At 51.1% G+C, this 24384-nt stretch overlaps 11 protein-coding genes across 11 annotated transcripts; 6 read left to right on the top strand and 5 right to left on the bottom strand.

The window, feature by feature from the left end:
* Positions 1 to 207: 207 nt before the first annotated feature.
* N7532_007762 (fumarylacetoacetate hydrolase family protein) lies at positions 208 to 1568 on the bottom strand (the record flags this gene model as incomplete). The annotated part of the gene is made up of 3 exons (XM_056620254.1): positions 208 to 752; positions 812 to 1150; positions 1226 to 1568. 3 exons carry the CDS (start codon positions 1566 to 1568, stop codon positions 208 to 210), a joined length of 1227 nt encoding a protein of 408 aa, XP_056471060.1.
* Positions 1569 to 2287: 719 nt separating this feature from the next.
* On the top strand, positions 2288 to 2995 carry xanA (isonitrile hydratase-like protein xanA; the record flags this gene model as incomplete). Its single annotated transcript, XM_056620253.1, has 1 exon — positions 2288 to 2995. The coding sequence occupies one exon, from the start codon at positions 2288 to 2290 to the stop codon at positions 2993 to 2995; it is 708 nt and encodes a 235-aa protein (XP_056471059.1).
* A 989-nt stretch (positions 2996 to 3984) lies between these two features.
* On the top strand, positions 3985 to 6150 carry xanB (isocyanide synthase xanB; the record flags this gene model as incomplete). The annotated part of the gene is made up of 3 exons (XM_056620252.1): positions 3985 to 4573; positions 4629 to 5736; positions 5772 to 6150. 3 exons carry the CDS (start codon positions 3985 to 3987, stop codon positions 6148 to 6150), a joined length of 2076 nt encoding a protein of 691 aa, XP_056471058.1.
* Positions 6151 to 6851: 701 nt separating this feature from the next.
* On the top strand, positions 6852 to 7479 carry N7532_007759 (tRNA processing endoribonuclease; the record flags this gene model as incomplete). Its single annotated transcript, XM_056620251.1, has 3 exons — positions 6852 to 6860; positions 6927 to 6995; positions 7111 to 7479. The coding sequence occupies 3 exons, from the start codon at positions 6852 to 6854 to the stop codon at positions 7477 to 7479; spliced, it is 447 nt and encodes a 148-aa protein (XP_056471057.1).
* A 168-nt stretch (positions 7480 to 7647) lies between these two features.
* Positions 7648 to 8798, top strand: N7532_007758 (uncharacterized protein; the record flags this gene model as incomplete). The annotated part of the gene is made up of 3 exons (XM_056620250.1): positions 7648 to 7838; positions 7892 to 8169; positions 8218 to 8798. 3 exons carry the CDS (start codon positions 7648 to 7650, stop codon positions 8796 to 8798), a joined length of 1050 nt encoding a protein of 349 aa, XP_056471056.1.
* A 638-nt stretch (positions 8799 to 9436) lies between these two features.
* Positions 9437 to 10126, bottom strand: xanC (transcription factor xanC; the record flags this gene model as incomplete). Its single annotated transcript, XM_056620249.1, has 2 exons — positions 9437 to 9966; positions 10015 to 10126. 2 exons carry the CDS (start codon positions 10124 to 10126, stop codon positions 9437 to 9439), a joined length of 642 nt encoding a protein of 213 aa, XP_056471055.1.
* Positions 10127 to 12746: 2620 nt separating this feature from the next.
* Positions 12747 to 14002, top strand: N7532_007756 (DUF4149 domain-containing protein; the record flags this gene model as incomplete). The annotated part of the gene is made up of 4 exons (XM_056620248.1): positions 12747 to 12780; positions 13002 to 13417; positions 13493 to 13763; positions 13821 to 14002. The coding sequence occupies 4 exons, from the start codon at positions 12747 to 12749 to the stop codon at positions 14000 to 14002; spliced, it is 903 nt and encodes a 300-aa protein (XP_056471054.1).
* Positions 14003 to 14373: 371 nt separating this feature from the next.
* On the bottom strand, positions 14374 to 16617 carry N7532_007755 (major facilitator superfamily transporter; the record flags this gene model as incomplete). The annotated part of the gene is made up of 9 exons (XM_056620247.1): positions 14374 to 14412; positions 14477 to 14907; positions 14950 to 15151; positions 15222 to 15648; positions 15716 to 15746; positions 15811 to 15901; positions 15973 to 16111; positions 16182 to 16351; positions 16417 to 16617. The coding sequence occupies 9 exons, from the start codon at positions 16615 to 16617 to the stop codon at positions 14374 to 14376; spliced, it is 1731 nt and encodes a 576-aa protein (XP_056471053.1).
* A 1756-nt stretch (positions 16618 to 18373) lies between these two features.
* N7532_007754 (uncharacterized protein) lies at positions 18374 to 19564 on the bottom strand (the record flags this gene model as incomplete). Its single annotated transcript, XM_056620246.1, has 1 exon — positions 18374 to 19564. The coding sequence occupies one exon, from the start codon at positions 19562 to 19564 to the stop codon at positions 18374 to 18376; it is 1191 nt and encodes a 396-aa protein (XP_056471052.1).
* A 1413-nt stretch (positions 19565 to 20977) lies between these two features.
* N7532_007753 (uncharacterized protein) lies at positions 20978 to 21241 on the bottom strand (the record flags this gene model as incomplete). Its single annotated transcript, XM_056620245.1, has 1 exon — positions 20978 to 21241. The coding sequence occupies one exon, from the start codon at positions 21239 to 21241 to the stop codon at positions 20978 to 20980; it is 264 nt and encodes an 87-aa protein (XP_056471051.1).
* A 2477-nt stretch (positions 21242 to 23718) lies between these two features.
* Positions 23719 to 24322, top strand: N7532_007752 (Nitroreductase; the record flags this gene model as incomplete). Its single annotated transcript, XM_056620244.1, is given in 3 exon segments — positions 23719 to 23763; positions 23790 to 24029; positions 24044 to 24322. 3 exon segments carry the CDS (start codon positions 23719 to 23721, stop codon positions 24320 to 24322), a joined length of 564 nt encoding a protein of 187 aa, XP_056471050.1.
* Positions 24323 to 24384: the final 62 nt, after the last annotated feature.

Genomic DNA, 24384 nt, shown 5'->3' with positions numbered 1-24384 from the left:
CACGCATACCGCATGTCCCTGATGTCCATAACGTCCTATCTAATATCTGCGACATTGATGTTGCAAACCGCAGAAAAAAAGAAAAAAAGAACATATTCCACCATGTACATGTGTCCCCTGCTATCCTTCCGAGACTAACCACTGCCAGCCGCACTGTTCTATGGGACAACTGACCGAGATTGCGAGACGTTAGACAGGAAAGTTCTTCTACGCATCCAATGCAGGCAAGAGCTGGCCGACACATTCGCCAAATCCTACCCCGGAGTTGGCGCCTCCAACTACACCGGTCATGCGGACCGTGTCACCATCCAGCAAAAACTTTCTCTCCGAACCATCAACGAGAGTGATGGGCTCCTTGCCAGCCTTTGTTGTTTCTAAGAGACAGCCAAAGCTTGCTTTTTGGGGACCGCTAACAGTCCCCGTGCCCAAGAGATCGCCAGTGCGAAGGTCGGCACCCGTACTTGCCAGATGAGCAGCCATCTGGCGTCCACTCCAGTGCAGATTTACCGCGTTCGACTCGCTCACTGTCGTTTCCTTTCCACCAGAGAGAATCTCAACCTTGAAATCCATTGCGTAACTCGATCTGCTGACATCTTCGAGATGACTTGCCAGTGCAACCCCGGGCCTCGGGCCGGGTATTCTGAAAGGCTCCAACGCTTCCAAGGTGATCACCCAGGGAGAGATGCTTGTTCCAAAGGCCTTACCATTCATGGGGCCTAGTGGTACCATCTCGCAACCTTGAATATCACGAGCTAGCAGGCAATTGGGTCAATTATGATCGCTATGCTGGCGTTGGCTTTGAAGTACTCACAGCTCCAGTCATTTAAAATCACCATGCCAAAGATATGTTCGTCTGCCTCTCGGGCATTCAGTCCCTCCAGCCGGGGTATACCCTTGCCTACGACAACCCCGATCTCCAGCTCGTAGTCTATCGCTTGCGAGGGCCCATAGATGATGGGCTTCTTCTCCGAGGACGCAGAGCGATCGAAGAAATGGCCTCGTGGTCGAACAATTGGCGTCCCCGAGACATACACCGTACTAGCGCGGCCGTTGTATCCGATTGGGAAATTGAAAAATCCAGGTGGGACCGATTCATCATTGATGATGATTCGGCCTGCATTACGGACATGGTGTACACTGCACGAGAAGTCTGTTCCGCGTCAGATCTGCCAATGACTTCTGCACTCATTGCTCAGAATCGCGATATCGCAGCGATGGAACTCACCCGTAAACCCACCCACTGATACTGGCAAATGCAGAGTGACCGCGCTGATGTCCTCGGTGAAACCCGCCGGTAGGGGGTCTTTCAACGCCTGCTGTAGTACATACCTCACCTCGCGCTGGGTAAGCTTTGGCAGAGTGGCGAAGTCATTCAGCGTTTCCTTGTCGAAAATCCCTTCTGGCATTTCAATCTTGGCGAAGACACCCGACCGTTGAAGCTCAGCCAGGAAAATGACGGTATTCTCCAATCGAGTGACGCATTGTGGACGGGGGTGTCTTTCGGACGATGCGACCCCAAAGGGTATGTTGGCGATGGAGAAGTGAGTTCTATAGTCGGGAGAGGACATGCTGACAAAATTGCAGCGACGAGAGAGCGAAAGGAAATAGGAAAAGAAGTCACAATGGGGGATTCCTTCTTCTTTTTTGGAGGAACAATTTGAATGCGATTGCAATTGTTCGTGTTTTCGCTGCAAGGGTGCTGCATCCCCCACTATCCGACATCGTGGGGAGCCCACATCCCGAAGATGAACAAAGAGGGGGCGAAGGAACCGCTTCTGCTCCTAGTATATACCGATCTAAAATGAGGCATTATCGAAATGCCTCGCCTATTTTGGCCGGGTATTATTGGGCCTATTTCAGGTCGTTCGTGCCACAGTTTCGAAACACCCTTGTGCCATCCCGTTCTTGTGGCAGGACACATGGAACCCTTGCAGCATGTGTCGTTTTCGAGCTCACCGCTGGAATACTACCCTAATTGAACATATATGGATTATTCAAATTCAAGCTTCATTCTCCTAGCGAGGAACGAACAAGTGTGGATCTGCCGGTGACACGACATCGGTCCATTTACGAGCGGGCGTCAGCAAACCCGTTTGATATCCACCGCGGGAGGGCAATTGAACATGATCAGAATTGCGAACACATCGAAGAAAAGAACCTTGGCACCTTTATCGCACCGGGCTGCTGTTTTCTCCTCAGACATTTTCGATTCTTGGAACCACAATCTGCCCAGCGTCGCATACTTTTTTTTTGAACCTCAACAGGACGGTCCCTCACCGGCACAATTATGGCAACCGCGAACCCCAAGCTATACTACAAGGTTGGCGTACTGCTTTTCGACAGAGCGGATGTTCTCGACTTCACGGGACCAATGGAGGTCTTGTCGCATGTTTCGCATAACCGCAATCCCGACCAGCCGGATCGGATGTTCACCTTCGAGACCATTGCGCAGACCTCGACGATCCGCGCGGCGAACGTGATGAACGTGGAAGCCGATAGGCTCTTGGAAGAGGCAGAAAGGGACCTTGCGGAATATGACATCCTGATTGTTCCAGGAGGACCACCCGCCGTGGTTAAGCCATTGATCGAGGGAAATGCACCGGAAGTGGATATGATCCGCAAGTTTGCAGCGCTGCCCTTGTCAAGCTCCCGCAATCCACGGATCCTCTTCTCCATCTGCACTGGTGCCTTTCTCCTTGGGCGAGCAGGGATTCTATCTGGAATGACCGTCACCACCCACCATCGCGGTGTAGACGTGCTACGGGACATATGTGCTCGCTTTGGCGACAAAAACGAGCCTCCCGTGAATGTAGTGCATAAGCGCTACACGGATGGGAACCTTCTGAAGGGGAGATCAGTGCAGCTCATCACTGCAGGCGGGATTAGCTCTGGCTTGGACGCGACATTCCATGTCGTGCGTCAATTGTCAAGCCCGGATATGGCGGCCTTTGTGTCGCGAGTGATGGAGTACGATTGGACCGAACAGGGCAATTGATCGATGATTTGATTATCCGAGTGGCTTCCACAGTCAAATGCAAGACGCTGTGGGGCTATCGTTTAGAAAGTGGCAAGGGCTGACGCGGCGACCATATAGAGGATCTATACAGGCTCCGTTTAACACCAGAACCTTTGGTTTGCTTCTTACTTTCTTACGCCATGGGTAGCTCTAAGCCCCCAAGAGGGTCCGTACGGTCAGCATGAGAGCTCTAGCTGATCCAAATGATCAAGTTACACTTTCCTCATTATCAAACTGGAGGGTGGGATCTCCGTTTGAATTCTGAATACGAGGCGAGCTAAGCCATCGAGCCGAGCCGGGCTGCAAAAAGCTCTGGCCGCCTTTATTTGAACCGAACTTCGATGGTGGTACGCGTCTGCAAATCTAGTCATCTACACATGGCCGAGAAGAGGCTTCTCTGCGGGGGTCCTGCCAGGAAGATCCCTTATTCTCCGTGGCCCTAGATCTGAGTACGGGCTCTGCTGACAACCTCCAGATAACCTCTGCACCTCGAAAATTCCCCTTTGTTCGCCCACCCACGCCCTGAATGGCATTATTCGCAGGCAAGGTTGTCCGTAAGGCCCTGCGAGGTCCACTGCTCTAGACTACCGCAGGAGAATACGCGGAGATCCACCGGCTCCGAGTTGTACAGGACCAATGGGCTGGCGCATCCCGATCCAGTAGGTTCAGATTCACCCTAGGTATCTGAGTCCGCAGCAATGAACACAGTCATCCGGCTGAATGAACGCCGGCGTGGACATAATTCTGAGAGAAAAAAAAATATCCCGCCGAGACGGAAGCGGGTATATATCGCCATGTCGCTCAAGCGGGAAGCTGAGCAGCCTCGGGATATTTCGAACACAGAACAACAAATACTTTCTAACAATAGAGATAAAAGAGGGAAAAGACTCTCACTGTTTGAGCCAGTCGTCATCACAAGAGGAACGCGAGTACCAGTGTGACCACTTACTACTCAAACTCCGGCCACCATGATCGCCATCGCTCCTATTGCGGACACCGTTCCAGACCGATATCCACCAACGCCCCTTCAGAATGGGGTTGTACATCCCGGAGACTCTGTATCGGCCGTTATGACCCCAATTCCCATTGGACACGAGAGTGTGGCACCCTCTTCCGCAACTGACAGGCCCGATCCCCCAACGATTACCGCAAACGGCAATGCCTCTACACAACATGAACAAAATGGTCTCCACGTCGAAACTCCGCTTTCTGCTGACGAGGCCACTGTTTCTGAGGAGCAAAAAATGGCTGTCGATATTTTGAAGGTGATCGAGAGTTATGGGGTGGACTACGAGAAGAATGGCGGGTCGTGGAAGGGGCTCGAGTCATTTGTCCCGACTGTCATGGAGCAGGTCAAGCGGCAGGAGCCCATCCGCATGATTCTACCCGCCTTCCCCTTCAAATCCCCCAACATGCGGGACAAGGTGCTGGGCACTATGCCCGACTTTGGCGAAGAATTGGCCCTGGCTCATCTGAACGGGCTTTGCAAGAACATCGGCATAGTATACGAGCCTGGCGCAGACGTATACATCAGTTCCGACGGACTTGTGTACAACGGTAAGACCGCAGCAGCGCGAACACCTCGACCAAAGTCTCTGACTTCTTTTTCCAGATATCCTTGGAGTCCCAGATGAAACTGTATGGGACTACGGCGAGACGTTGCGACAAATGGCCGTCGAAAAAGGCCTGCACCACGTGAAATTCATTCGCCTCTTTGAGCTGTTGGAGCACCCTTGGTTCAAAACCGAGACCCCAGAGGACGCTAAGGCATATTATTTGGCCCATGCGAGCTGTCTCCGTCGCGAGCTAATGTTCGTCTTCGGCGATCCTTCCTTCGATCCCGACGAGGCCATCAAAACTGACAACGATACTTGCCTGACGTACCGTGGCTACATCAAATTCTTGACAAAGGATCTGGCGCACCAAGAAGCAACAATCTCGCTTTCGAAGCGTGCTCGACAGACCCAAATTTCTCAAACTGCACGCCAGATGATCGTTCGGGGTAAGATGTTTGCCGCGGCCATCAGGGCAAACCGGAAGGATTATGTCCGATTGTCGATCCACGAATCTGCCGGTGAGAAGAAGCTATCTGTATCCCTGATTCCGCAAATTCGTGGATCGCTAGGCTTTACGCCCTGGCATGCATCGGTGGCGGTGGGTTTGGATGGTTCATATCGCACGGTGCATGCTGAAGACGTGCGGGATACGCACGACTTGATTTATCGAAAAGGACAGCCTTATTATTTTCGCGAAAAATCGGATATCTTCGACTGGGCTGCCGATGCTGTTTCCGTCAAGTTCGAGCATCTCTACCCATGTGGACTGATCATTCGCCCTGCCGATATCAATAATGTCAACCCGCCGCCGTCTATAAGCGACCTGCCGATGCATAAAGTTCGCAAGCTGTCCAATATCATGTCGCCGGTCATCCTCCGTGGCTTTTCCGAGACGCTGGTTGAAGACCTATATGTCAAGGCCGCCTCTGAATTGGGAACCATCCTCCCCTGGAGCTTCGGCGTTATTCAGAAAGTGCGCGATGCCGGACGCTCCGATAAGATGGGTAATAACGTCACCTCCAATGAGGCCATGCCGATGCACTTCGACGGCATGTTCAAATTCGAGGAAGTCGAGGATCCAGAGACTGGCGAGAAGAAGAACGTTCAGCGACCACCTGGCTATCAATTCTTCACTTGTCCCGCGACCGCGCCCAAGGGAAGCGGGTACACACTCTTCGCCAGCTCACGACTTTTTTCAGGTATCTGCCTTTTCCCTGGACAGCGGAGCGTCTGCAGGGTATTAAATGGGCCATGGATAATGATGGATTTTGGGATGCTAAGCTCAAGAATCTGCCGTTGACGGTGACACACCCCGTCTCCGGGCTGCCGTGTCTCCGCTGGCATCAGCCGTGGGATTCCACCAAGACCAAATTCTCGACTTGTGATGTGACCATCGAGAATGACCACCCTAGTCTGGTGGGCGTCATTGACAGAGTCACCTACGACCACCGAGTCTGTCTCCGTTTCGAGTGGGAACAGGGTGATCTGTTGGTCAGCGATAACACCGCCATGCTGCATACCCGAACATGCTATAAGACGAACTGCGACCGTGAGCTTTGGCGGATTCATTTTGACTAGATATACGACATTGGCGACTTTGCGATTCATTTCTTTTGTTTAAATTTATGCAGCCTTTTGTTTGTCCTTTTGAGTTGTTGTCGATGTTGTCGACCTCGACTCGTTTGTTGACTATTCGCAGAGCTTTTGTTGAGCCATGGTGAAGTCAAATTGTGAGATAAAATGTTTGATATAAGAAGAGAAGTATCCTGCCAGATGACTCTACTATAAGTTCTGTATTATCTTTCCACGCCAGCAAGTTTGCTCCAAAACTAGCTCCCCAAGTGTGATCCACGTTTCCGGGCCCCACAACTCAGATATTCCACCCTCGAAAAGGCAATCAGGGTCTGCAAATTTTGAAATAGCACGTAAGAATGGTACAACACAAACAACCACTTTGAATGTGTGCAAGAATTGCAAGACAGCATGCGAAGTGGTCGCAGTGTTCTGCTAGTAGTGAGGAAGCATACTCCGCCGCCCGGGCGATGACAAATGAATTGCCACTCTACCCGCTTCCGTGTCCGAGATATCCGATCGCTTCTCCCTCGCCCTCTCCAGCCACTGAACAGCATATCAGCCAGGCCGAGCCCGGGGAAGCCGCCTTTGAAACACTGCATGATGAATCAAACCGAGCCGGCCGGCCGATCTTCCGTCATTCATGCATGTCTGGCATGTCGGCAGTCCAAAGTCCGCTGTATCTACAACCCGGCCGATCAGCCACCATGTCAACGGTGTGTTCTTCATTTAGGGCTTTCCATAATTATGCACATGCAAGACATGCTAATTTTGTAAAATAGGTGCACTCGGCTAGGCAAGGAATGCCTTCCGCAACCGACTCGCAAGCGCAGGAGTCCCCTGCCAAGAACGTATGTCCATTACACCACTGTTTGGCTCTGCAAATTCTTTTCTAATGGACTTGGCAGGCGATTCGATAAACTGGAACAGCGTATTGAGTCGCTAATCAACAATATTGGACCTCAGCGACAGAATGATAGCATTTTGCCCATCCCCACTCCTCCGCAGTCCTTGGTTTCTACAAGCTCGACGACCAAGAGAAAGCATGAAGACCCCCAGACATTTGTCTTTCCACAGGCATCAAAAGCAATCAGATTTAATCCTCTTCCGACAGAGGTGATTTCTCCTGGGGGCGACATCTGGCCACCAGTCGATACAGCAGAAATGCTCTGCTCGATCTATCGAAACGAGCTAAGCATCCACTTTCCTTTCGTCACACCTCCAAACAAACCTGTTCCAGAGCTGCAGACCAACCATCCTTGTCTTTTCAAGGCTATGGTTATGGCCGCCTCTTATCAAAATCGCGCGCTTCAAATGCAAGGGGTGCAGCTTTGACAGAGGAGTTATCAAAGCGATTGTTACTGGATGGAGAGAAAAGTCGCGATGTCTTGCAGGCGCTATTGTTGTCGATTGCTTGGTAGGCTTTTCAATCCCCGTTCGACTCGAATAAATTCACTTATCTTCTCATCTAGGTACCATGGCCACTTGAAGGCAAATTCGCAAATGACCAACTTGATCCACCTGGCTCTTGCGGTCCTCGCCGATCTTGGATTTGACAAGCCTGCTCATGTGAATGACCGGCGAACAGTCATCTTCGATGGCTCAAGGTCCAGCTACGGATTTGCCGAAGAGACTAACCTCATGGATAACGAAGACCGGCGGGCTTTGCTGGGCTGTTTCTACGTGACTTCTGTGTTTGTGATCCATTGCGATTCCACCAGCAAAACATGTACTGATTTATGTATAGGGCTTCTGCTGTTTTTCGTCGCGTCGATGCAATTCCATATACGCGACATTTGAATCAAGCCCTGCAGACGTTAATAGAACGAAAGGAACAGCCGATAGACAGGTTGCTCGTTCAGCATGTCCGGCTGCAAAATCTCGTCGAGCAGATTGCACAGGTAGCACCATTCGACGACCCTCAAGGACCTCACAGTTCCTGGGCGCCGATCACAATGCATATTCGTTACCTGGATCAGCAATTGACAGACCTCACCCAATCGGCCGTCGGGCTACAAGAAAACCGTAAGATCCATACCCATAATCCCCCAACAAGTCACTGACACTTTTAAGACTTATGGCTCATTCACGTCTATGCGGCCCGTATATTTCTGTATGAGGCTGGGCTGTACGATTCGCTATGGCAGTGGCAAAATGCAAACAGTGGCGCTCGGCAACAGCGGCTTGATACTATGTGGAAATGTCTATCCGCGACCAAGTCCCTGTTCAACACCTTCCTTTCCATGCCCGCGCATGTGATCTTCACCGCTTCATACGCAACCTGGGGACTCTTGGCCTACGCACTGCTGATTGCGTCTCGCCTCTGCTTATCCAAGGTTGAGGGCTGGGATGTAGATCTTGTCCGGAGGGAATTCGACTTCTCCCAGATCCTCGAGTTGGTTATCCAAAAGATGGAAGAAGGGAATGCCTTTGCTCGTACGCACTGGTCGAAGGATGCGGGATCTGACGAGATGATCGACCGTGTGAAGATAAAAACTAGGCGGGTACAGACTTGGTTCAATGGGTACCTTCCTCGGCTTTCTGCCCAGAATGATCTGCCTCTGGAGATGGGGCCGGATTACAATTTTCTCTTGGGGATTGACGATATGTTCTGGGAAGAGTTGATAACAGGGTTACAGCCAGGGGGCGTGTAGGAGTTATGACGGCGTTTGTGGCACGCTGAATTTCCAAATAGAAGACCTAATAATGTACACTAGTCATCGACAATATCAGAAGCACTATGCCATTCACGACGTCGGTCATCCCTGGCTAAAACTCTTGAGTCATGTCTTTTATCATTTATAGAATCATCACAACATTCACAACATAATCTATCGTTTAAAATCCGAAGGCGGACGGGGCCCGCTGCCTGTACTGCACGCTGGGTCTTTCGTGACGCTCATGCTTGGCTCGCAACTGCTAGTACCTCACGTCATCCCAGCCCTGAAAAACCTACTCCCGATGAAGCTGGTAATTTCTGCAAGGAGCATCCAGGTCCAAATGACCCAGACCCAGACCATCTACCACCAACACCAATTTGCGTATTATTAGTGGTTGACTGGGAGGGGTGTACCTGACACTGGCATGGCGATCCTTGGATTGTTGGCTGTGGCGACACAAATGTGTCTAACCCATTACTTCCTAGTAGTGAGGGTGGCGAGGATGCATATGTCGACGGCGACTCTGTAGGGACGAGCACTATGATCTTAGACTGTGGAGAGACGGTGCTCAGGGCCTGTAGAATCTGCGGCAGTGCTGTTTCTGGTTATCATCTAATGTTAGCACTTATGGTCTAGAAGGTATTTTTTCGAGTCGTGCGCTCACCTGTTGTAACGTAATATAGTGGCTGGTTAGATGGAGCGGAGCTTGTTTCGCCATATAGCGAGTTCGGGCTCGCAATCACATCTTGGACAGTGTCTCCCTCGTGGATGCCCGTGTGAGCGGGTAGTTGGATCCCTGATGGCATATATGACGCCCGGGGCATCGAGCAAATTGAATCGTTTGCGAAGCCACTTCCATCTACGATAGAGGGCGCATCTCCGGAGAGCCACCCTGGTGAATGTGGAAAGTTCAAATCGCTCGTCCACAAGGAGGTAGCTGTTGCGCTGCAAGAGGGCACAAAAGGTGTAGATGGCTCTGTAGTCATCGGCGAAGGGTCTCGTGAAGCACTGAGGTCATTCTGCTGATGGGAGGTGTGGCGTGGAGAGAGAAGCGGCGACGACGTGAAGGGCTGATCCCAGCCGTTGAGGGCGGCGGCGGCCCGCAGTTCGTTGGCGATCACCCGCTCTTGCAGCTTCGCGATGCGATCTCGGATCTTCCGTCCTGCGAAATGTCAGCACAGTCACTCAGCGCCTTCTTTGGACGACACACGATGGTTTCTCTGTGATAGCCTGTTTTGTAGCCGGCGCCTCTCCAAAGGATCCTGCTTCTGGCTGGGGGTCTCGTCGTTGCGGGGAGACTCGGCGGGTGGCTCGACTCTCATATCTGGTATGATTCTGCTGGAGGATGTGAAATGGAATATCTCAGTTGATTGTCCTGATTGAGGTGGCTAATCGGTCAGAAATAGGCATCGGGTCCCGGCACCGGCCACATGGGGTCAACATACCGTCTTTATACAGGCCATACATGCGCCCTCCACTCCAGAAATCAAACCAAACCAAGAAGGAAAGATTGCCGCCTCGAGTCAATCTCACCGTGACACGCAGCTGTACGACGGGGGCGAGCCAGTCAATCGAGCACAATTTCTACAACGACTCGAATCAAGGCTTTCAGCCGCGTGATGCCCCCGGGGCCATGCCACTTTGCATTTCTCAGCTGGTGCACCCTGATGCGGGGGAGAGGGTCCCTGTCTCGTCAATACTGGATGATGATTTGCTCCGCACGGGCTCTGCGCTCGTTCCACGAGGGTATTCCAAATATTGAGGCTAGTCCCGGGATGATCCAGTCTCTGGAGACGGAGCTTGCCCTGGATCGGTCCGGCTACCAGCGGTCTGGGATGTGGCGTAGCACATGAGCTTGGAATCTTCGAATGCAGTGAGAATTTTCGCTTGCTCCATCATCTTTCTGGAGCCACCTGGCGTGGCGAGGACTGTGTCACATTCTGTGATGAAGGGCGGCTCCTACCCAACTTCTCACCAGCAGAGTAAAGACGGGGTATGTCCTCTCAGGAATCGCCCTCACAATAAGCCTAGGCGTCGTCATACACCATGCACGGCCGGACATGACTGAAAGTCAAGAAGGTTGATGAAGACCAAAGTTAACTTGAGACGCGGTGAGAACTAAATGCGTTCGATCGTGATATTTCGAACGTGTGGCGAGCGTTGGCCTCGATCTACCCTGGCATCCTTTCCTTGCAATTTTTTATTTCTTTTGGGCTCATCGGAGTCTCGCCCAAGTCTCGCCCACTCGATAAGACACCGGATCCGAAATGCAGCAATGCTCGTGCTGTCTCAATTAATGACAGATTGTCTGCATTCTAATGCTTTGGCGAGGTCAGAACCACCAAGGCTCATACCTACCGGACCAAGTGATAATCTGGGCAAAAGCAAAAAAGGCAAACTATTTCCGGCGCTTGGCGAATTAAAAGATCGACTTCGTATATGAGAGTTCCTGTCTGAAATACAGCCTAGCGGCGGACAAACGGCTGCCAGTGGTAACGCTGGCTTGACTGTTACCCATACCCTGGTGCATCTCGCGTATGTCGACCAGGGAAGCCCAGACCGCCAGCTGCTGGCGGAACCTTGTTGATGCCATGTGGATGATGGTCCAAGGGCTCTCATTTGTTCCGAACGTATGCATGTGAGATCCTACCGCAGTGAATGATGGCGGAGCATCCGGTTTCACTCGTCTATGGCCTTGAGGGGAGAGACAGATACCTTGTGTGACCATGGTTCCGGCTATTGGTGGGGGGTATTTTTGGGTTACGACAGCTGCAAGTGCTTTTTCTGTTTAGAGCGTTAGATTCTGATATCACGCGTAAAATTACTGCATTAATGTGGCTGCTTAGGCATTGGATGAATGAGGAAGGCCGTTAGTGAGCGGCCACTTTTTTTCAATCGTCGGAAGTATACCCGACAACGGACAAGGCTCTTATCCGACCCTTTTACAAATAACTCACCGGGGGTTGCTTGCCGCAAATATGCAATGAGTTTTGAAGATCAATTGAAAAGTCTCTTGTCTTTCAACTATTCTGCCAAGTTGCGAAAGCCTTCATCCCAGCCTCAGGCATCACCTGGAATGTGTAACCTCGGACACTTGACCTTGGTCGCCAAGTGCATTGGCAATGATTGAGTGTCATTATTCTATAATTCTGACTTTTATTTTGATCTCCCCCTTGGACATCCTTGAGTGGCAACGGTCTCGAGAGAAAGCCACAAAACATGGAAACGTTGCACGAATTTGTTTGCGGGGAAATATTCTCTTCCAGCTCATCAGAGCCAAGAAATAGGGTTTACTCTGTGCTTAAAATACTTTTTTCACAAGAAAAGTATTACTGATTGATTTTAAAAGTCAGTTTTAAGTCTAGTAGCATGTTTCTCTCATTAATTGTCTCATTGGTCTGTTCTATAGATGCTTATGTTATGGACCACTTGGCAGAGCCGCAACGGTGCGCTTAGTGTTTGCAGAATTGTGCCGATCAGTCACTAACCTGGCCTACTAGTAAATGTCAAATGCATCCCCCCTTGACGTGCAGCTCGGCCGAATGACCTCCGAAGCCATTGCGTACTGATTAGGCCATCGTTGCGGATCCCCTGTCGAGTGCTGAACCTTTTCCAGGAATTGCGCCATCGTCGATTGTATAAGCCCGGGAGGCGATAAATAACCGCAAGGTTTGAATCTGCATTGTACTTCCACGTCCAGATTCGATTTATTGGATATTCATCACAGATCGGCACATTTATTCCGCCCTAATAGAATACGAGACATTGTAGAATTCGATTTGAAGCGATATAAGTTTTTTAATTTTAATTTTTTTTTTTTGCCTTGGTGATGCCTGAGACTTCATTCATCTATATAAGAGTCATTTAACAGCCTGGGGGTTTCTGTGACTAGGAGACAACTGGACGGCACATCGTTCAATTTGACAGCATCTACGACAGTATATGGATGATGACGTTTTAATTAGCCGGTCGGGACGTATGTGAGATTGTTCAGGTTTTCTCAGTCGGAGTTTAGGGGATTAAAGGGGCTTACGCAACTTCCCTATAGTGTTGTGATGGTACACATAGATCTCCCCCGCAAAGGGTGTAGGGATTGACTTACTCTGATTTCTGTTTCTACATGAACTGGCCAATGTTCAATCTTTTGGGGAATACATATAACAACTCAAATTGACCAATGCACGTTTGAATAGATAGCAAAATCAACAGGCGCCTGCCACAACCTCCCGTCAGCCGCTAGCCAGGCAGCCACTTCGGCCGGCCTGAGTCCAGTTGGCCCAGGGTTTCTTCCGTGCAACCGTCCTCGTCGCTCCTGCCTGCTTACAACTCGCTCACCTGACTCGCCCGGTTGTTCCCGCGCACTCTACCATAACAACACGCTGCTACCTGCACTTCAACTTCCCTTTTCCATCACCCTCATCGCATCCACAGTTACAACCACAATCATCATCATCACCACCATCATCAAAACCTTTGCTACGTTTCTCATGCAACTCCCATCCCTACCGCTAACCATGGAATCCACTCTCGTGGCCATTGTGACGACTGCAGGTAACATCCTGCCCTACCACCTCTTCGCCTACGGGGCGTTGCTGGGTACCGAACTGTTCCAAGTACACACCCCCACCCAATACATTCATTATCCCATCTATCGCAAACAATTTCTTCAATAGCTAACCCATAATTAGACATTCATCAACACAAAGCTCTGCTACAAGCACCTCCCCATGCGTGAGTTCATCGCCCTCCAGAAGCGCGTTTTTCCCGTCTACTTCGGAACCCAGGTCGGTCTGGCTGCACTGACGGCTTCCACGGTCCCGCCGTTCGGCATCATCTCATGCTTCCATGACAAGTGGACTGCGATCCCTCTGACCGTGGTCATTGCTACCGGCGCCCTGAACTGGGCTGTGTATGGCCCTCGTACTACGACGGCCTCGCTGGTGCGCCGTGCTGTTCATGGTAGGTGATTCTTCTGGCTGTCAGACTGTGAATTGTACTAACTCGAAATGAATACAGATTCGGCCGGCAAGAAGAAGAATGACGATGGCGTTGATGCAGATGATCAGGCCAAGATCCACCGTGCCAACCGCGGTTTCTCCTTCAACCACGCCATGTCCATCCACATCAACGCCATCTCTCTGGTGGCCACTATCTGGTATGGTTTCTCGCTGTCGTCCCGCCTTCTGTCAGGACTTTGATTTTCTTTTCAGTAAGCAAGTAAGCAAAAGAGGGATCCTAGATATCGCAGTTCTAAGCGAAATTGAAAAAAATCAAATTCTTTTTACGATATCACCACCAGCCCACTACAAGTACGTACTTCAAGATTTCCTCTTTTGTAAAAATGATCATTTCGAAATGAAAATAAGCAAAGAATATTATTATTAAGTATATGCATGACTGCATGAGTCACAAAAAAAAAAAGAAAAAAAGAAAACAAAAGCAAAAACAAAAACAAACAACCAGATATTCGCCCCTCTTGGGCCTCCCCCTCCTCCTCAGATCCCTCTCACTGGAGAATCATTTTCTCATCATGAGATCATCTCCAGGAGGGGCCACCGGCGGGTGTTTTTCAACCCATCGCGGTGGAGCGAACAAAGATTCGCTCGGGCTGTGACATTAGATTAGCTTTGATTCAGAAGGAGGGGAGAAAGTGAGAACAAAGTGAGACATACCTTCATGAAGAGAGCCCCAGCAACAGCCACACAGCCAGCAGCGACGACCAGCCAGTAGTTGTGGCCCATCGCGTTGACGATCTCATGGATCGCCGCCTTCCGAACGTCAGCGGGCAGCTGCTTGAGCTGCCCGCTGCCCGCACCGACCAGGGCACCACGAAGCGCCTCCCGGTTCTGGCCGGGCAGCAGAACCTGCAGCTTTTCCAGCGCCTGATTCTGGAAGACGGTGCCAGAGATCGCCAACGCGATGGTGATCCCAATGTTCTGGGCCAGGGCGATGAAGGACGAGGCGTCCGACTCGCGGCCAATGGCCTTCGCCTGGGCCACAGAGAACCCGGTCTGGATGAACATACCGGCTCCAATTCCGATCAGGGCCGAAAACCCATAGACTTTCGAGGTGGCCGTGTTCTCGCCGATGGTGTCTACAATTTCTGTCAGTTATATAGAACAAAGTGAAGGAAGGGTCAACATACTCATCAGCCCGCCACCAACAGCCGTGAAGATTCCTCCGCCTAGGTACCACGGCATGTACAGGCCGGTCTTGGCCATGGCGGCACCGTTGCTCAGTCCCATGAAGACCATGGGAATGATGAACGGAAGGAGTCCAACAGCGGCTTGCAAGGGGGTGTCGCCGCGAACAAACTGGAAGTACAACGGGATGTAGTACGTCGGGACCTATAATCAATCACCCATAGGTTAGCATAACCTGTTCGTGATGAGGGACTTACCTGTGATCACCACTTACGAAAACGCAAGTCGCGGCGCAGCACATGAGCGTGAACAGATTCCACATCAGAGGCTTGCGCAGAAGATCGGCCGGGAAGATTCTCAGCTCCTTGGTGGTGCCGAAAGCGAATCCCTGTTGCAATGCGAAGAGAAGCAGAACGACACCTCCCGCGACCCAAAGCGCAATCTCACTGCCAGAGCTCCAGGCGTAAAGGTTACCGCCGAAGTTGATCGCCATGATCAAAGCCACGAGTGCGCCGATGTTGAGCACCATTCCAAGAAAGTCGATCTGCTGGATCTTTTGCCAGAAGGTCTTGTTCTTCTGGGGGTCGCCGCGAGGCAGCTTCCAGAGCCACAGAAGTGCAAAGGCAGCACCAATCACGAGGTTGATGTAAAATGCCCAGCGCCAGGTTGCATGGCGATTCTGTGCGAACGCACCTCCGACACTGCGAGGAAGTTAGCAATGGATGAACCGAGTTAAGGGTCGAAGGGGGAGGGCATTGTGATACGTACACAGGTCCCAGCACCGTTCCAAGTCCCCAGGCTACAAACGAGTTAGCTTTGTCTTCTTTTACCGGGGAGCGAAAGTGAGTTGGCTTAACACTTACTGATACCAGTGTAAGACATGTACTTGGGTCGCTCTCGGATCGACGTGGTGATGGTGAGCAGGGTGAGACAGCCCAGGTACATACCGGCACCCTGTAAATAATTTAAGTGTTAGCACATTATGACAATCATGGGGGGATCACAGGGGACAAGGTAACACGAACCCCAATTCCAGCGATCGCACGACCAACGACCATTGCATTCATAGTTTGAGCCGAGCCACAGACAGTACTGCCAACTTCGAACAAGAAAACCGAGGACAAGTAAAGATACTTGGTGCTGAAGATTCCGTAAAATTTACCCCTGTTGAACAGATTAGCATGAATTCATCTCAGATGTTTTTCGATGATGAGACTTGATAGACTTGACTTACCATATGGCGATGGTAGCAGAGCCCGACAGGGTGAAAGCCACACCCAGCCAGACCAACTTCTCGACCTGGCTCAGACGAGCAATGATGGGAGCCTGGATATCAGCGACGATTGTGTTGTCGAGGGCAAAGAGGAAAAGCGAAGCAAGCATCGTCAGGACGATGAGACACCACTGTTGTTTATTGTTAGCCTCGTTCCAAGTAGGGCACAGGGACATCGCTCGAGAAAGTCACATACCATGCCTGTGTTGCAACTGGCCCGGATATTTTCCTGGACATAGTCGACATCTTCGATGTTTGGGTTGTTGTTTTCGGTGTCAACCGGTGCTGGAGCCTCATCCTTAGTGGGCATCTCAGTCAGTTCGGTCACAGTTGGGGCTTCCTTGTTTCGGAGCCTGTCGTGAGCTTTCCGAAGCCACTTGAGGTGATGGATCTTCATGATGAAGATGATTGAATCGATAATCGGGATGAAAATGTGAAGAAGGGGAACGGATTGATGGGAGAAAACGGAAGAGTTGGGGAGATGCAGAAAGGAAGAGGAACGGGCGACAGAACTCAACGGATATGTCCAAAGGGAGACCGACGGCAGAAAGGGAAGGTGCGACACCTGCTGTAAAATTGGAAGGAGCGTCGCCGCCTGGGCTCGTCAGGCCATCCTCTCTGGGTGTCTGTATAGCCAGCCTGCAATTGTAGCAGCCTTTGAATAACAAACAAGCTTGGGGATAGAGTACGAGTCCGGGGTTCATGAGGTCGTCGACCTAAAGGGTGCCGCCAACATCGCATCATCACAGTGTATAGCTGAGGGTCCCCAGCCAGCTCGCTCGCTAGTAAAGCTCTGTCGAGCTCGCGGTCGAGGTGGGACAACCTTTTTGCGCCCGTGGTTCCATTTGCTCGGATAGCTCCGAGGAGTCGCATTATACTTTGATGGATTTATCCTCCGGCCCTCCATTAATGGATCTAAAATTATTTTTGTCGTCTTTAGGGGATTTGTTATCCGGTCATTGCTTCTGATGGTAGACAAGGGGGCATCCATGGGTGATAAGTCTTTATGAGCTAATCGCATATTCAGATCGGTATCTAGTTATCCCATAGGATATAGAGCGGATCATCCCAAATATGCATTGTCGTCGAGCCCCACCGAAATATGGAGGAGCTACAACGCATTGGGTCTAGGCCGTCCCTTGCAGACGTTCAAAGTCAATCCAACATTGGATCTCAAGACTTGCGAAGGCTCATAATGTCCCTGGGGATATCACCAGGCTATTCATACCGTCCAATAACAAATACATGCATTGGTTGCCCTTTGGCTGATGCCTGCCTCAAATGAATAGTCCCCACGAGGGTATATGCCGTATCGATGATCAAGGCCAACGCATCAGCGGCATCAACTGACCTTCCGTCTGAACTTTGATGTGAGATGCTAGAGCGAGAATTCATTGGCTGGATCCGAGCAAGTTCCGCTGACATAGTATATTGAGTCTGATGCGGTCAGCGGACGAGGTGTATACTCCAAGGCCAGTGTAATTATAGGGTCATGTTATAGCGCAGAGAATACAGTGTACAATGACATTGTACTCCAAGGGGTATCATGGGAGGATAAAGCTACTGCCTACAATCGTGCCTTGTACCATCGCCAGCAATGACGCGTTGATACGAACATTACCCTAAAGTACACGCGATACAAAGGTACTTTCGGTTTATAACTTACCGGGATTCACGGACGATTCAGAAACCTAGACCTAGCGAGATGCGAACAAGCCGATCAGGGTCGACTCCACCGCGTATATCTCTACTCATCTTCACCCAGTCGTCTGACCTGCGGAAAAATGTGTAGGAGGCAGCTGCCCTCACAGATGGATTCAGTGCAACCCTCGAAACAATACTATGTTGGTATGAACAACGGACCTCGTCTCTGTATTCGGTAGGTATCTTCTGTGCAATATGTATGAGATGACAAAAATTCGACACAGTGGTATCACAAATCGCGCGCTTGAACGCCTGCCCGCGGAGCAGATCAAATCTCCGTCGGGTACCATCGGTCCCGCCATCCCACGATACAATAGTCGCAGGAGGGTCGGCGTGGTTGATTAACATTAATGCAGGGAGTTTTTAAAAAAAAGAAAAAGAAAGGGTAGTAATGTCGTGGCGTCTATATTCTCAAATCCAATCCAAATTTCGATAAGAAATGGACAGACCTATGCAGCAAGTCCCGAGAATGCATACTCGGCCTTGAATTCGAATTGCTCTGGGCTTTCCAGGAGCAAAAATGACTCGTATCGCAGTCCGCGTTCTTTGCCGTGCCGGACAGACCACGGATTGACGGTGCTATTCCACACGTTGCTGTATCCATCGAACAGGGCGCGCCAGTAGCAGGCCTCGGAGGCCGGGGTCAGATATCGCTCACGGAAGGTCTTGACACTGTTTTGCGCGATGCGCTCGGCGGCGGCGGTGTTGTGGACAAGGGGTTCGATCTTTTCGGCCAAGTCGCTGAAATCGCGCTCGACCTCGACGTAATTTTGGTTCGGTCCTTCGGCAACCAAGAGGTAGTGATGATGTTGAATATACTGGAGTTTGTGTGCAACGATGACGGAGTTGCAGGCTTGTCGGTATTTCAGGGATGCGGAGTAGGATCGTCCTACCGAGATTTCGTCAGTGGGCCATTCCATCACTGATAACGCAAAACTCATCTGGTGTCCGCCAAACGGTCTGGAGAGAAAGGAAAAATGATACACACCTTCAACGTGGGCAATGAACATGTAATGACAATGGTCCTCCATTTTGAGGACGTTGGTCCCCGTCGACCACTCCACCTGCTTGACATCACCCCACGGCTTATCTCGGGCAGCCTCCATCAGCGCCCGACGCAGCTTGGGGGCGAAACTGGGCTTTCCGCGCCACACGAGCTGGGGCTTTTTCTCGTCCCAGGGGATATCGAGTCGCTGAATGCGGTCCACGACCTGGTCATAAGGGCCGATGTAGTTGTTGGGGTTATCCCAGGCCCAGAAGCTGAAGTCGGGTATCAGCCAGACACCTTCTTCGGTCGGCGTGCGCGCAAAGACCCAGACGGGGTGCTCCGGGTTTGTGACGTCCTCGACCTTGTCCTCCACGGAGAACACAAATTCGATGTCGCGCTGGGCGGCCCGATCCCGGTCGGCGACCAGCGCACGGTGGATCGAACTCAGGACACCCAGGATCTTCCTGCGGTGGTCCTCGCCCTTGGCCCGAGCGGCCACCACATGCAAGTTACCCTGGGAGATGAAGGCGCGGGCCATGCCAGGCTGGATTGTAATGGCGTCCAGGTTCTCGGTGACGAGGCCCCCTGAGCACGCCAATGCTGCTGGCCGCGGGCGACGTCCTCGAAGAGTCCCGGGAAGGCGGCCTGGCATTGGGTCGAGTCGAGGGCATCGTTGCGGCCGTCACGGGCGTAGTCAAATTTCCAGGTCGGGGAGGTGGGTTGTTGGAAGGCGGCATCGGGGCAGGAGAGGCAGGTGGAGCATTGGAATGTGGTCGACGTTTGACAGGCACAGTGGCCGGCGGGGATGAGCTGAGTGAGGATGGGCGATATGTAGGGCCGGTCGCTGTTCATGGCATACCAAATGGCGACGATGATGCTGCAAGAAAGACACGCTATGACGCAAAGCAGCGACAGACCGCGTCGCGGGCGCATCATGGGGTATGCCGCGGTCATCACGGGGGATCACGACAACGTTGGGAACATGCTCTCGCTGGAATTGACAAGGAAAGGTGGAGAGGGACAGGTGGGATGGAGAAGAGGTTAAGGGGGGGAAGAAGTGGGTGCCCCAGGCGGAAATGAGGCCGAATCACAGGAGGATTGTCTGGAAGCTCCCGAGGATCGGCCATGCCGGCTACGATTGGCGGAGAAGAGCCGCAGGATGGGGCAGCTGGCGTCATTTTAACAAAACTGCAGTGCAATTCCCTGGTTGAGCTGCGCCCTACGCTGGTGCCTGTTCAGACCAGCATTCTCTGATACTACTGTTAATGTATACTGTAGTAGAATACATTCCCTTGGGTGTAGCAGTGTATCTTTTATAGAATATGTTGACATATATCACAACTACCTTACTCAAGGGATGCTTAGAAACAGACTTTTCACAGCCTCGCCTTGGCGCTGCCTTACGGCGCTGGCCCTCTCTGCCTTGCGATTTCTCGTTTGGCCCCGATGCTCGTGTTGGGCGGAGCGTGGGGGCCAAATGCAGGGCATGTTTCTATTCTATGTTCCGGGTTCCAAGACATCACCCCAATGTTGGTGCGTTTGCTCTTGGCATCTCCATCCGGTCTAGTTGCTCCCCGTGACGCCCAAGATTCGTCCAGCAGGATCCTGAGGACCCCTACCCTAGTCTACGTAGGGTTGTACCAGTCGACGGGCTCAACCGGTAGGGCAAGTCCGGGCGAACGCTCTGATCCACTCGCTTATTCTTTGATCTCCATCATTCCAGTGTCGCGTGTGGGCGAGTCTGCATCAGCCACCGAAGGAAATGCAGGCCGCGCTCGTATTGCCATGCGACTCCCCTGAAATTTAGGTTAAAATCTCCATCATCGCGCACCGCGTGCAGCGGCAGGATACGAAACCATCGAGCAAATTGTGATAACCGGGATATCTGCAATTGCATCGGCATAAATACATTGGTATCGGGTTCCATCTTGGTACTGTACAGGCGATCACTGGAAGAAAAACACACTAATACAAGAGTAGAAAACATCGCGAGACTGCAGAACGCAAACAAAAGCAAAGCGCTACAACTATTACCATGGGATTAGACTCATCCATGATTGTTGTACTAACTGGCACTAACCTGACCGCCATCTCGGTGCACATTTCTTGAGTGAGCCATCAAATTATCTTTCCGATTAAAAGATCGGAAGCAGTTAGGCTCGGGACAATCATAGGCTCCGGGGTTGATATGCATGGCCTCGATATGCCGGAGCAGAACCGCCTTGCGAGAAAAGTGGCCGCTGTACTGGCAATCCTTCCATTGGCATTTAAAGGGACCGCTGTGGTTGAGTCTGGGGACTATCAGCTGCATGATCTCATCAGGATCCATGGTGAAGGCCAGGACAACTCACCGTTCAGCAGATATGCGCCGAGCCTTTTGGGCCCTGCATGATTTCGCGGACGCCTCTTCGGAGATCTCCTAGATCGGTCGTTGTCGGAGTCGTCTGTCAGAGAGCTCTGTGACTCCGGAGCATCGCTTGGGTCATAAGACCACTTCCGGCTGTTGGAGGATGTGTGGTCGACAAGACTAAGGTCATGTTGATCGACCAATCCTTCTGGCGCCGTCGTTTGTTTGAACGAGGTTGAGAGAGCACCCATCATTGAGTCGGAAATGTATTCCTCGGCCGTAACTATGTCGTTCCCCGTTGGAGCCACGTCGTGATATAGCGGCTCGTTCTTGCACATGCTCTCATTAGACATGAAGCAACTAGGCCTCCAATCTTGTTGGCCTGCCAAGGGGGCTGAGGCCACAAAGCTGTCGTGGCAATAGTACCACGGCATATCGACCAGCTTGATGAGGTCGTGATGGTCAAAATTCGGATAGTGAAAAGCAAACAAGTAGTCAGGATAGTTACCAGTCGTCGGGAACAAAATGGACAGGAGAGATTGTTTCCCAGTACCATGGTCATTTATAGTCGACAGAATCGAACACCAAATGTGATCATTGACCTGGATGCCATCAAACCATGTGCATCGCCCTAGCCTCAACAGGATACAGTAAATGGGATACAGTAAATGGAATTGCCCCGTACGCATACTCTGTCTACTCGAAGTGGGGGCTGTACGAACCCTTCTGGTGCCCCTGCACCAGTGTGTTACCCTAAGGACGGTAGTTGAAGGCACGTCGATTGTCCGATCGCAGTCCTTTACTCGTCCTTGACGTTTGTGGAGAAGGCGATCGCCATTCTTCTGAAACTCTAATATCCAAGTAGGGTAAACAGTCCAGACTGAAACCAAAACTCGAAAGAGCACCAACTCATGACTCAGAAACAATCTTTGGGATTCTTCTATCTTTTTCACCAGTCCGAGCATTGGCAACTCTGTACTAGTTCACATCTACTGTAGCTATCATCTCGAATTTGTCCTCGGTGTTCGCCTCGTGAGTCAGGGGTTCGGTCGGCAAGAAAAGCGGCTGAGTAGCCGGGCCTCGCATCACCAGGCGGACTGAACACGCCGGCCGGGAGATCACAATTTAGAGCTGTCTCCTGTATCTCCTCTAATTTCCGCTGGGACTTTTGCTCTCAAGTGATTGGGTTTGGACCTACCTTTTGGGAAGTGCATTCATAAGATCTACTCAGCCGCAGGGAGTCAACCCGGCGCAATGGTACCTCAACCCGCCCCAGCGGTACCCCTATCAAGTCCAAGGATCAGCTGAAGTTCTCGTGCTTGTCAACAGCAATGATCTGCTAGATTATATCTGGTCCTGAAACAACTCGAGCGTTTCACCTGTCGTCGTCATCGTGATCAGCGAACTGCACCTTATTTCCCCACAATAAACAACGTGGCCACTCTAGCCGCGGAAGGGTCCGTAAATGGGTCGTTCATGCCAACATGGATTCAATTATAGAAAGTGGAACCGTGCATGCGAGGTCAATGGGAAGTAGTGAGTTTGTTCCGCTCCGTGGCCCCGCAATAGCATGCACAAACATGCAGCAACGCACGTCCGGGCAGCTTCATCGTCCTGCGCCTTTCCTAATTGGGATACAGTGCTTAGCCTAGGGGTGACCATGGCTGTACAGCTCAATTGCCAGCTGCAAGCGAGATGAAAAAGCAAGGTATATTCCCTGGGGTTGCCTGATAATTATCCCCCCAATTGTCAATGTGCATGACCTTGATGGCCTTCCCACCCCATATTATCCTACCAAAGAAGCTCTCAAACTATACTTAGTTCACATCTACCTTGACCCTGGACAGAGTTAAAGGTACGTCAGGGATAGTGAGTAGTTTAGATAGAAATTTGTGACGGACCTCCCCTCAATGTTAGTTTTCATCAAATATGTTTGTTTATGTAGAAGTGTTCGGTGACGGCAACGGAATCGAAACCGCGCCAGATCTCGACCCGTGCTCTCGTGCTGAATTCCCTTGGGGTCCCGCAACGACATTGCGGGACACAATTCAAATTTAGATGATCGATCTAATATTTAACTTTCGTGTTGGTTTCAACTTTGAATCTCAGGAGGTAAGTAGTTCCTTTGTTGGGCAGGACGGTCTTTCCATTTTTATCTGAATGTCAGAACAACACACGTGCCTCCCTCCTCCAACTTGATAGAGAAAGAACAGATATCACTGATATTAGCATGAATTTTGTATCTCTATCCTATCTGGCAGTTCCAACTGCATCGACGTGTATATTCAACCGTCCGAGGCGAGCAAATAGTGCTTACTACGCTTCCCGGTTAAAATGCGCTGCACGATAGTCAACTACCTTAAAATAGTTTCCAAAGGACCCTTCTTATAAATAATTCCATACAGACCCATCTTGCTTCGCATCAACTCAGAACTATTTTCTTATCTCATCAATTCAAAATGTCAATTAGCAGCTCTGCTCTCCTCAGCGCCCTTGCGGGCTTCGTTCTTACTACGTCCTTACCTCCAAGTCTCCCATCCCAGACAAGAAGATCCACTCCATCCTCAGCCACGTGATGCTATTGAAACTCTCGGCCTTCAACTCGCAGACCACACGCATCATCGTCTGCCTGAAGAAAGAACACGAAAAAGTGTGGGACATCACGAAAGAAGTCCTGCTGAACCGCATAGGAGCCGAAAGATTCCAAAAGATCGCCCCGAAGCTCAATGGCTTCCAAGCCGCTTACGGCACGATCCTTTTGTTGTCTCCGGTCTGAAGTCGCAGTTTGCGTCCTACGCTGAACATTTCAAGGCCTGGTCCGAACACACCAGTGGCATGCATCAGTTGATGGCTTGGGTTGCTCTCGAGGCTGAAGGGTTCGGGGCGAATCTTCAACACTACAACGCGATTATTGATGAGAAGGTGGCTGCTGCTTTCAATGTCCCTGATACCTGGAAACTTTGCTCTCAGCTGGTTTTCGGGGTCCCTGAGGGCGATGCCCCGGCTCCCAAGGAGAAAAAGCCTTTGAAGGAACTGATGAGATTTGAGGGAGCCGAAATTTAAGTCAGCTAGACCATGCCATGCCCAATATCAAATGCAAGTCAGACAATGAGTAGCATTGCCTC

The sequence above is a fragment of the Penicillium argentinense genome (genome assembly GCF_028826775.1).
Source record: "Penicillium argentinense strain IBT 30761 chromosome Unknown utg000009l_segment0_segment0, whole genome shotgun sequence".
Classification (NCBI taxonomy): Eukaryota; Fungi; Ascomycota; class Eurotiomycetes; order Eurotiales; family Aspergillaceae; genus Penicillium; species Penicillium argentinense.
Note: the sequence above shows the minus strand (reverse complement) of the source record. Positions and strands in the feature narration are given on the sequence as shown.